Here is a 12491-nt window from a genome sequence, read left to right as displayed (position 1 = left end):
GCCCAGCACTTTTTGTATTTTCTATTTTAAGACAATGCTTCACTAAGCTGCTGAGGATAACCTTGAACTTGTGATTTCAGGCCTGAGTCTCTAGATAGCTGAGGTAACAGATCTGTGATGCCAGACCTAGAACATTTATATAATTTTAATTTTACCCTTCCTTCCCTGAAATGTAAATTCCATAGTTAGAGGCATTGGTACTTGGTAGGTGCGTGTTTAATAAGAAGTTGTTAAATAAATGTACAGTGTGTGGTATAATGTTTGCATATAGGTGTATTTGCTACATAAATAGATACCTATGGAAATGTTTGTATGTGGAACTTGGAATAATGACATTGAATTTTGTGTAGGTAAGATGGCTTCTGTGAATTCCTTGCCAACAGCATCTTTATATGTGGGCTTGTCTGTGAGTGCATGTGTTTGTGTGCATGCTGAGGATGTTAGCTTGTATACACATATGTCTATTTCAGGACGAATGGGGAGCTGAGACACCTGAGCATGTTCCCCTAGGAAAAGAACCAGCATCACCGTGGCCTTCACTTTCCGCCTCCTGTGTCCAGATAACAAATATACCTTTGTACCTTTGGGTGGCTACCTACATGGAGCCACTTTCCAAATGTGGCATTTCAAGCTGATCCAGGCTGGGTGCTCAGATAAAAATGACTGCAAGGTTCAGAGGGGACCTAGGGCTGGTGGGGGCTGGACAGCCTCTTGCTCATACAAGGCATCTCAGTAGCAAAGATCGGTCCTTGAGATGTCTTTCTTGGAGAAACTGACTGCGAAAGAATGCGACCTCAGTGCCATGTAGTGGGGGCATGCCTTAGATTGACCGTGTGCCTTAGCACGGCACTCTTCTTTCCCTTAGTCTGCAAAGGGGTTTGTGATTCTTGGCTTGCTTGCTTTTGGGGGATTTGTGAGACTAAAAGAGGCAACGGCAATGAATGTGTAATGGTAAGAGTGATGGCTTTTTATGTCTACGAAGCATAGTAGGGTTTTAAATTACCTCTCATCAGAGCAAATGCCCCCGTGGGGAATCCAGCTCTGGACTCTGCTCCAGAGAAATGCAATGGTGTGGGCTGAATAGATACATGTGTGAGTAAGTCAGTGGATGTGCATGTGAGTAAGTGTCCGGGGAATTCAATGACGTAGCAAATGGACTGGGCCCTCACGAAGACTAACTTGTTTATTTTGAGGCAGGATCTCATGTAGTCCAGGCTGGCCTCGAACTTGCTCTACAGCTGAGGATGACCTTGAACTCCTGATCTTCCTGCCTCCATGGCCGAGTGCTGAGAGGAAAACAAAAACAAAAACAAAAAGAACAAACGGGCTTCCTGCCTAGCTAAGACTAACATTTTTGAGCACACAGTACCCAAGGCTGTATTGGAAAGGCTTCTCTTAGTGCTCAGCAACCCCAGGTTAGCCCTCCCGTTAGTGCCCTTTTCTTGATTTGGAAACTGAATGAGAGTCAGAGAGGTTGGCTGAGTAAAGTGGGCATTGAGGTTCTAGACTGGGGCTGATGTCTCTCTCAGGATAGAAGTCAACAGCCATGCCTCACGACCCTTCTCCTTCTCACCTGCAGGCAGATGCCGCCATGCAGCACTATGGGGTGAATGGCTACTCTCTACACGCTATGAACTCACTCAGTGCCATGTACAACCTGCATCAGCAGGCAGCCCAGCAGGCCCAGCATGCCCCTGACTACCGGCCATCAGTGCATGCGCTTACACTGGCTGAGCGCCTAGCTGGTAAGGGCCCTGGGGATCTGGCCATGGGGACAAGACACGGGGGCATGAAAAAAGAGCCTATGGAAGGCAGAAGGGGATGGGGTGTGTGAACAGTGTATTCTAGGTACCTCAAAAAGCCCTTGGTTACTTAGTAACATAGATGACAAGTCAAAATCTGTGCTATTCCGGCTTTGGCGGCACATTTATACAACATCTGTGCAAGTACCTGCAGAATACCGCTTGCTTGCCAGCTGGGTCCTGGGGCTGCCTCAGCCTTCAGTTTCCTATAACAAGCCTTCAAAGGAGGTGTTCATTAGATGTGGAGACTCAGGGAGCAGGTACAGGGCTAGCCCAGGGAATTCTCATTGGGAAGTCACTGGAAGAGCCCAGGAGGAGACTGGACACAGGAAGACACAGATAGTGATGGCGCTCATGGCCAGGCCACTGTGTGGCTCTCCCTTGCCCCTTCTCTTCTCTCTCCATAGACAAAGAAACGGAGGCTCAGTTCAGACTTGTTGTTAGCTGTCTGCCATTCACCTTTCTTCTCGGGACCCAAGCTTCATCTAGGGACAGTGGTGGCGCTCAGGCAGCTGGCAGGCTGTGTGACGTGGCCAGCAAAGCATGGCTATGCTTGAAAGTCACTAGCACTCAAAGCCCAACACGAGTTCCAAGCACGAGAGAGAGAGAGAGAGAGAGAGAGAGAGAGAGAGAGAGAGAGAGAGAGAGAGAGAGAGAGAGCAGTAGTCAGTCCTCTCAGTTGGTTTCTGTGCCGATGTTTCCGTGGCCGTGATGAAATATTGGAGAGAAATAATTTAACAAGAGAAAAGACTTATTTTTGGATCACACTTTTATGAGTTTTGAGCCCTGGTTGACTGGCTCCATTTGCTGTGAGATTGTATCATGACATCATGTCAGAGTGCATGTCACAGCAAAGCCGCTCACCTCATGGAAGGCAGAGAGCAGAGAGGGGAGAAGGCGCGTCGAGGACAAGATGTACCCCCCAGAGGCCTGCTTCCTCCACATTAGCCTTATCCCCTGCCAGTCCATTAGCCATGAGTCCATCAATGGATGGATTTCGATAAGGTTGATGAAGTTAGCAGCTTCATGGTCAAATCACCTTTTCCTAGTGCCACTGGCTGGGGACAAAATGCTTAACATGTGAGCTTTCAGCCCATTTTATATCCAAAAGTAGCAATGGTATGAGAAGGAGTGAATGACACAGATAATGGGCTCGGTTTCCAGGGAAACGATGCCACTCAGTCCACGATGTCCCAGTCCAAGCCCATCCTGATGCACTGTGGGGCCACGCCCATGCCAGGTGGTTGTAAGGGACTTCCTAGGAGTCCTTGAAAACCAAGTGTCTACAGAGCCAGGCACGAGAAGGCATGCGGACCAGAGTCAGTGGTGGGACAGCTCAGGGCAACATGATGGGATGGTGAAGAAAGGAAAGCTTTTACAGGCCAGGTGGCAGGAGCGTTCAAAAGGCACGTAAGGGGAAAGGATCAACAGGACGCAAGGCACAGGAATGAGAGAGGATCTGAGGGCCACGCCCGCCTTGGGGTACCAGTCCGGCAGGGAGGATATGGCAGCCAGTCCTACTGCTTTAGACCTTGCCAGGTCTCTAAGCAACTGAGTCCCTGGTCACCTTTCTTAGGTCAGTGTAGACACAGTGTGTCCACTGTGGTGGTGGTCAGTGTGGACTTGCCGCAGCCACGGCTAGGTCCCTAGTTTGGAATGAATCCCCTTTGCCCAATGTGAGAGTGGCATCTAGCTCCAGAGCTATATTATAGAGAGGGCTTAGGACAGAGGCTCATGCCCACTAATAGGAGCAGAGGAACTTGGGGATTTGGCCCACTTCCAAATTGCCAACTTTTAAGGAGGAAATAGCCCAGTAGAGCATTCTTACAGAAATCTTACCTTCCATGGCAGGTGCTGCACTAGGGAGCCTGGTCTCCCCTTGATCACCCTACTCCTTGTAGTCCTTGGAGCTAGCAGTAGGAGGCCGAGCTGTTCTCTCTCTACCAGAGTGGATGTGCCAAGTGGCTCCTACTCCTCCTGCCCAAGGGGAACACTTGAGATTTCAGGTCTGCCTGGGCTGGGATTGGGACAAGTTATAAAAAAGGTCCCTCTTTTAATTGGAGAAGTATCCCAAAGTCTGGAGTTTCCTGTACATTTTCCATTTTGGGTTTTGTTGGAAGCTTTCCAAGCACCAGAGTACAAGAGGAGGAGTCTGTGGTATTGTTCAGAGGCAAAAGCAACGTGCGTTCACTCCAGCATTAACGTGGTCCACTTTTGTGTGATGGGAACTTGCAGCCCAGATACCAGTCAGGCAGAAGGGGAAAGAACTAGACACTAGCCTTAGGGAGATATCTTCCCGGCTGCTTTCCATGTTACCAAACACAGAGGCAGCCTGAGAGGGTCAAGGCTGAGTGCAATAAGCCTTTCCCATGTGCTGAGGGCCCTGCCAGGGCTAAACTTTCTGCTTAGGAAATGAGACTAGGAATCTCATGTCTTTCCATCAGAGACATATAGACCAGGGAAGAAGATGAGAGTTAATGTGAAAGATAGAGAAGCAGTGTACCCAGTCAGACTTCCCCTAAACTGTCCTCGAGACAAACATCAGCTGACAAGCTGGCTTTTCATGGCTAAGGGTCAGTATTCTAGTGCTAGGATGTCTTAATATCCAGAACCTAAGGATCACAGGGTACCAGAATCATCAAGACATGCATTTTTAGATCATTAGCATCATGCCATCTCAGAATATTATAGAATCTTTTTTTTCTTTTCTTTTTTTTTGGGAGGGGGGTTTAAGACAGGGTCTCTCTGTGTAGCCTTGGCTGGCCTAGACTCAATTTGTAGACCAGGCTGGCCTCGAACTCACAGCGATCCACCAGCCTCTGCCTCCCAAGTGCTGGGATTAAAGGCGTGCGCCGCCACCACGCCCGGCTTTTTTTCCTTTTAAAGATAGGATTCCACTTTATAGCTCAGGCTAGTCTTGGACTTGCAAGCCTCCTGGCCTCAGTCTCCTGAATACTAGGATTGCAAGTATGTGTTTTCATTCTTGGCCTACTACGTTGAGACTTTAAGGATCTTGGGGTATTACCTATCTTCACACTGTTAATGCCAGCCAGATCAGGAGAGCAACCCCCCAACACACCCACACGCCTGACAACCACTCTTGCAACTGAATTCGTCTCCTGTAGTTCTGAAAGTGGAGGTTGACAGAAAGGTTTTTAATAGCAGCCAGTGGAGAGAGGGATGGCAAATTTTCAAGGTTCAGGGGTCAGCTCTGACAGCTGTTTGGGTGTCCAAAGTGGGTCAGGGCAGAATCAGACTCAAAGCTTATTTCCCGTAATTAAATGGGCCCCCTCTGCTTGCCCTCCAACGGCTGTACATTTCAAGACATCATCTTGGAGGCCCGCTATGGTTCCCAGCACCGCAAACAACGTCGTAGTCGCACGGCATTCACAGCCCAGCAGCTCGAGGCCCTGGAAAAGACCTTCCAGAAGACTCATTACCCAGACGTGGTGATGCGTGAGAGGCTGGCCATGTGTACCAATCTGCCTGAGGCTCGTGTGCAGGTAGGGTCCAGCTCTCCCAACTGTAGCTTGAAGATGAGCATAGCCGTGTATCTGGTGTCCAGTTGTCTCAGAGCTGGGGTTTGCTTGGGTGGTGAGAGATACACGTCTACTTCTGTCGTGCCTATTTAGAAAGGATGGATGGGGTTGGGTGAGGGAGGTTTATCACCTAAACCCTCTCCTAGAGACGCAGAATACACGTTTTCCTCACCTGACTGCTCCTTCTCCATGGCCCTCCCAGGTGTGGTTCAAGAACCGCAGGGCCAAGTTCCGGAAGAAGCAGCGCAGCCTGCAGAAGGAGCAGCTCCAGAAGCAGAAGGAGGCAGAGGGCTCCCACGGAGAAGGCAAGATGGAGGCCCCAGCCTCAGACACACAGCTGGAGGCAGAACAGCCTCCCAGTCTGCCCAGTGGTGACCCTCCTGCTGAGCTCCAGCTGAGCCTGTCAGAGCAGTCAGCCAGTGAGTCAGCCCCGGAAGATCAGCCTGACCGTGATGAGGACTCCAGAGCTGGGACAGAGGAGCCCAAAGCTGAAAAGAGCCCCTGGATCTGAGAGCAAGGTGCTGGGCTGCAAGAGGGGCAGCCCTAAGGCAGGTGAGGCTTTGGGGTGTTGTGTGTGTGTGTATGTGTGTGTGTGTGTGTGTGTGTGTGTGTGTGTGCGCACACACTATAGGCAGAGTGGGACCATTGGTTAGGGAATCCAGTCTCTCTCTCTCTCTCTCTCTCTCTCTCTCTCTCTCTCTCTCTCTGTGTGTGTGTGTGTAGTGTGCTACAGGCAGAGTGGGTGGTACCATTGGTCAGGGAACCTAGCATAATAGGCCTGCGTATGTGACGTGGATCAGAACAGATAGTCACACTCTGACATTCAGGAGCATGAGCAGTAAGGCATGACGGGCTATAGCAGACCTGTGACCCTGTTTGCCCTTTAGTTGCTGAGTCATAGAAGGTCTAGATAGGTGGTTCCAGGAGGCTGGAGAGGGAACAGGTGGGAGGCTGCCTAGATCTTCTCCACCATTTGTCGATTATTTCAGCTGTTCCAATATTTTGACAGCCTGTACAGACATAGCGGTGTATGCTGGGTGAACGCTGCACTGGTGCCCGAGGTTCCCATGGACAGCAGATTTATTTCACCCTGGTCCAAACTTCTCTTAGGACCTGGGCCCATGCTTTTTCATCTCAGGGGTCTAGCTCATTAGGAGCTGTTGTGGAGTGGGCATCTGCTGAGAGGGTCTAGAAGATGCTCTTTGTATGTATGTATGTATGTATGAATGAATGTATGAATGTATGTATGTATGTATGAATGTATGTATGTATGTATGAATGTATGTATGAATGTATGTATGCATGTATGAATGTATGTATGTATGTATGAATGTATGAATGTATGCATGTATGAATGTATGTATGTATGCATGTATGTATGTATGTATGAATGTATGTATGTATGTATGCATGTATGTATGTATGTATGCATGTATACATGTATGTATGAATATATGTATGTATGAATGTATGTATGCATGCATGCATGCATGTATGTATGAATGTATGTATGTATGAATGTATGTATGTATGTATGTATGAATGTATATATGCATGCATGTATGAATGTATGTATGTATGTATGAATGTATGTATGTATGCATGCATGCATGCATGTATGTATGTATGTATGTATGTAATATAGATAGGGTCTCACTATGTAGCTCTAGCTAACCTGGAGCTTCCTATGTAGACCAGGCTGGCCTTGAATGGACAGAGGTCCACCTGCCTCTGCCTCTGGAGAGCTGGGATTAATGATGCACACCACCACTCTTGGCCCGGGATGGTTCTTTTTAGGCCTAGGCATATTGATCTCTTCTCTACAGAGCTGCTCTGGGCTGGAGCCCCTACCCCTAGCCATGGCTAAGAAGGAACAGAAGAGCTCTGGTATATTCAGACACAAACCCTAAGCTAGGCAGGGAGGGTATAGGGACTGTGAGCTGTGGGCTGCAGGGAGAAGATAAGAGTCCTGGGTATTCCTTGAAAAGATTAAGGGGTTTCCCCTAGGAACTCAGGCATGGATGCCCAGGGAGAGGAGCCTCGGGAGCGTCACCAAGTCTCTCTCAACCAAATTCTGAGGGTCACTTCAGAGGATGCTTTGCCTGACATGGTATGGTGATGGTTCTGGCCAGGCTCTCTTCGCTGCAGGACCAAGGGGATAGGAGGGAGCCTCTCCTCCAAGGCCGATCCACCTGTTCTGAGCACCTGTTTCTTGTTCTCTGCAGATTCCCCAGGCAGCCTGGCCGTCGCAGCCCCAGGGGGCGGCCTCCTGGGCCCCTCCCACTCCTACTCCTCGTCCCCACTCAGCCTCTTTCGGCTACAGGAGCAGTTCCGCCAGCACATGGCAGCCACCAACAACCTGGTGCACTACTCGTCTTTTGAAGTGGGAGGCCCAGCGCCTGCTGCGGCTGCTGCGGTGCCCTACCTAGGCGTCAACATGGCCCCACTGAGCTCCCTGCACTGCCAGTCCTACTATCAATCCCTGTCAGCAGCGGCTGCTGCGCACCAGGGTGTGTGGGGATCCCCATTGCTGCCGGCGCCCCCTACAGGCCTGGCACCCGCCTCAGCAGCCCTGAACAGTAAAACCACGAGCATCGAAAACCTTCGCCTCCGGGCCAAGCAGCACGCTGCCTCCCTGGGACTTGATACGCTCCCAAATTGACTGTCTGGTTTCCAACCCGACCATGGTCTCGGGTGTTCCCCCATCTCGGTCCCATGGTTACTCCCGGAAGGCTCTCCAAGTTCTCCAAGAACTAACTTTGGGAGCCCAGGGATGATGCTGCGGGGCCTGGCGTCCTCTCTCCTTGTCTCCTTTCTTCAGAGTCTCAGCTCTGAGTGAAACCCACACACCCTCTGCATGGCGCTGCTTGGACCCCCCCCACATCCCCCCTCCCGTGAAGGTCAAATGGGGAGGAGGTGGACAACTGGCTAGATCCCCTCCTCAGTCATGCCTCCTCCCTCCTGGCCCTCCCTAGTAAGTTGATGTGTGGAATGTGAGATATAAATATAAACATATAAAACTATATTTTCAGGCATTGCCTGCCCCAGGCCCCTTTACCTGCTCTGCTCTCATCACATTGCCACTGCTAACCCCGACTCTGAAATTCACTCCAGAGTGCTCCCCCCTCTCTCCCTCCCTCCTGCCCACTCTCTCCCTGTCCCTTCTCTTGATTCCCCCCCTCCCCGGCCCCAGATTCACTGCCTTAGTCTTGATCCCTGTCCCCCTGCCTACCCACATCTAACTGCTGGGCCTTCCTTCAGCCTCTGGTCTCTTCCTTTGGTGCTGGCTGTATTAGTGTCTGGTACTCCCCAAGTAGTGTTTTGTTTGAGGCTGTGGGTTTGGTTTTGGTTGTTTTGTTCCTTCCCGTTTCTCTTCTGCCCCGCTTGCCTATCTCTGCCCTTAACCTGAACCCTCTCTAGGCAGGTCTTCCATTCTGTGCCCCAAAACTCAACAAAAGTTCTACTTGGAGACCCTGGAGCAATAGGCAGATGTCCCCCCATAGCATCTCCCCGATATTAGGAGGTACTCACAGTCGCCTTGTCTTCTCTTTCCTTAGCTTGGAAGTACCAGCTCCCCAGATTGTAGAGGGATGTGTGGCAGCATTGACCTGGCAGGCTGCAGGGTTCTAGGGTTCCTTATCAGTGAGTGAAACCATAGGCCCACATGTGATCTCAGGGTGTGTTGTCTTCCTGTCCCATAGGCAGCTGTGGGAGGAGGAGCTTCTGTCTAGCTAGTCCCTGGCTTGGGAAGGGCTGTTCTTATGTGTCTAGGCAACCCTGCTCTGCAGACTTCCGTTCAGGGTGGTATGAGATGGGCAAGCCCAGTGCTTTCTGGGATGGTCTTGTCTGGATAAAATGGCTTAAAAAGTTCTGTTCATTCTCAACCACGCAGTGTTCTGTGCCCACGACCTTGCAGGGCAGAGGCTTTAAATAAATTTAACAGTAACAACTGCAGCCCAAACACTCAGAGAAGGCAGTGTGTAAGTTAGAACAATAGTCCTGCTGTCCTGCTGAGGAATGGTGGTGAGTCCTGCACATCTGAAGCTCTCTGTGAATACTGCCTCAGTTTCCCAGTTAATGTGACAGCTCCTTTCTAGGTTAGACAATCTAGATTTGGTCCTATTTTTCTTGGGTTCCAGTGCTAGCCTTAGGGGCTACTCCATTTCCATGCCCATGGGGGCGGGATGACTTGGATAGATTCCTGGTTTATGATTCCCCACAGAACCCTAACCCCCACGCTTAGTGGGTGGCCTGGCATGGCTGGTCTAAAGAGCTAATAGTGGCCACCTTAGTAAGGTCAGCATGGGGTCAGTATGAGGAGAAGGCTTTGGCCAGTAAAAAGTGGGGAAGGGAATAACTTGAGCCGGGAAAAGCATGAAGGCAAATAGGAGAGGTGAGCTTGAATGGCCATTGAACAGCAGGTGACTGGCCTCAGGAGAGGGCTGGCAGGCAGAAAAGCCTAGAATGCAGCCTAGCATTCCCACTTCCATGCATGAAGCACCAAAGGCAGGCATGGGAGGGTCTCTGAATACAGGGCATCCTCCTGGGGTCTGGAGTCTGGAAGGTGAGTCCAAAGCCATGCGAACATCTGAGGTGGAGAGACTTTTGGCTAGGGAGACGAGAAGTTAGCAAATCCTTAGGGACACAGAGGGTTTCTGGAGGGGAGGTGTCAGTGGCCCATGGTTTGCCAACTGTTCAGGAAATTTTGCTTCTGAAATATCTCATCTGTGACCAGGCACAAGGCTGAAACGGTGTATCTATTTCTGGGTGCAAGTCACTGTCACTGGGGCTAGGGATCTAACATTTCTAGGCATTAACACTTTTCCCAGAAGCCTCCACAATATCCTAAAGAGCAAGGCCCCCTCCTGGAGTCGTAATTTGTCGTGGCAGAAGCCAGGCCTACCTCAGGCTTTCAACATTCACCCCTTAGATCTTAGTCAGTAGTTCTCTCACTCTGCTGACCCAAACTCACAAGGTGGGAGAGGGAAGGGAAGACACAGGTGGGTTTTACCCTCAGGTAACTTAAGGTAATTTAGTGTCCCAGACTCAGATACTCAAAGCAGCTGAAAGAGAATGGGTTGAGAGAGAGAGAGAGAGAGAGAGAGAGAGAGAGAGAGAGAGAGAGACAGAGAGACAGAGAGACAGAGAGAGACAGAGAGAGAGAGAGACAGAGAGACAGAGAGACAGAGAGAAAGAGAGAGAGAACCACGCCCCCTTGGGAGGATTACCTGGCATAATTCTTTGGAGGAATTAGAGGGTATGAGCGTGGCCCGGCTCACCTACCTGACACTGTTGCCTGACTCTCTCCCAGGCCTGCTGGTCACTTAGGACAGAGAACCCGAGGATCAAACCCTTACAGGCCCTTCTAGGAAAAGACTAGAACCTCTCTGCTCCTTCCTGTTTGAAGTCTCCTTTGCCCTGCTTCCTCACTTCCCTAGAGCATGATGGTCCAGGGGCCTGCCTACCTACCTCTACGTGGAGGCTGACTGGCCATCTGGACTGCTTTCCAAACCAGCTTTCTTGTGACTGTTTGTGCTTAGAGGTTGTACCGGCCCGTGGCAAAACCACCGTGTATTGTATTTATTTATTCTGTTAGTTGAAGAAACAAAACTCAAGCCACTCGCTTTCCCTTGTCCTGCCCCCCCCACCCTGGCCCCCCCTGCGTAGTACAGCATGATGCTCTGTCCTGTGTATCTATCTGTCAGTCTTTTGGCCTTACTTCCTGTGACTTTGTGACCTGTTCTTTGTCCTAATTGGCTAATAAAAGAGAACCTGGCAGCACAGGCCTTGAGCCATATTCATTCCCGAAGATGCCTACAGTGGAGGCTGATGGGATACAATGCAGGCCTGTCTTGTGATAACTGGCTTCTCTGCTGGTCTTGGGACACTCTCCATGACTCTTACTTGTCTGTAGCTGGTGTGTCACTTTGGAGAAGTCACTGGGAACAGAGAGTATGGTATAGCTCTATCTTTTCTGGGCTTTTCGGGGTGGGGGGCTCACCCAAGCACAGGTGGCAGGGCAACCTGGGGCAGGAGAAGCCTGGGGAATGGTTCTGCAAGACAGAGAGGCATGGATAATATGTGGCTGGCACCTCAAGCAAGCTGGAATCAAAGCTGAGTACTAGGAAAGCACATTTGAATCTCTAGGCATGGCGGTGCACACCTGTAATGCCAGCACTTGAGAGGTGGAGGCAGGGGACACTGAAGGCCAGCTACACACGCTACTTGAGACTTCGTCTTAAAAACAAAATTGACTTTGCATCTGGTTAATTTTGGTGTGTGGTGCTTTTTATTTATTTGCAAGAGTTTTTTAAATATTAAATTTTATAAAATTAATAATAATAATAATAATAATAATAATAATAATAATAATAATAATAATAATAAAGCCAGAGCTGTTCTCCGGTGGAACAGGGGCCTTCAAGTGGAGTGAGTTCTTTGTCATCAGAGGTGGGCACTCAAGCAATGGAGGGGGCTTGCTGCAGTGGTAAGGTCACATGTGTATACGTTGTTGGAAGTCCATACGAAAGAATGAGGATCTGTGCCGTGAGCTCAAGGGCTTGCTGGCGTTTGTGCATTTCCACATCAACAAGAAAGAGTGATAGACAGGAGACAGGATATACAGGTGACAGTTGCAGAAAAAGTGCGCGGTTCAGAACTTTGTCTTGTGAAATCTTGGTTTTTTTCTACTTATTTCAAGAAAAAAGAAAGCCGGGCATAGTGGCATATGGCTTTAATCCAAGCACTCTGGATGGAGGCAGAGGCAAGTAGATCTCTGTGAGTTCAAAGCCAGCCTGGTCTACATAGTGAGCTCCAAGATAGCCAAGACTACAGAGAGACCCTGTCTCAAAAACAACAAAAGAGAAATCTCCAGTCTCTGGCCCTCATACTGGCCTCCAAGTTACAGAGTGTCTGCAAAAGGACCCTTTGCGAGGAGGAGTTGAGCTGTATGGAGCTGGGGGTTGGGGGTTTTGGACATCCCTCCTTCAGGCTTTCTTGGTAGATCCCTAGCAGGCCTGAGGAGTTTGAGATGGGCTATCTTCTTTATTTTCCCGCGTGGGTCCTTGCCTCCCTACCTCCCAGGTCATTGTGACCCTAGGAGCTGAATTCCTTTCCCAAGTGGGGCTGAGGATTAGGACAGAAAGCATCC

At 49.9% G+C, this 12491-nt stretch overlaps 1 protein-coding gene across 1 annotated transcript; it reads left to right on the top strand.

The window, feature by feature from the left end:
• The first annotated feature begins 1582 nt into the window (after positions 1 to 1582).
• On the top strand, positions 1583 to 8003 carry Dmbx1 (diencephalon/mesencephalon homeobox 1). The gene is given in 5 exon segments (XM_051171964.1): positions 1583 to 1745; positions 5127 to 5305; positions 5544 to 5840; positions 5842 to 5893; positions 7567 to 8003. Coding segments are annotated over 5 exon segments (1119 nt in total). The 5' UTR covers positions 1583 to 1591.
• Positions 8004 to 12491: the final 4488 nt, after the last annotated feature.

The sequence above is a fragment of the Acomys russatus genome, chromosome 29 (assembly GCF_903995435.1).
Source record: "Acomys russatus chromosome 29, mAcoRus1.1, whole genome shotgun sequence".
NCBI classification, from domain to species: Eukaryota; Metazoa; Chordata; class Mammalia; order Rodentia; family Muridae; genus Acomys; species Acomys russatus.
The sequence above is the reverse complement of the archived record's forward strand: the minus strand, read 5'-3'. Positions and strand labels throughout refer to the sequence as shown.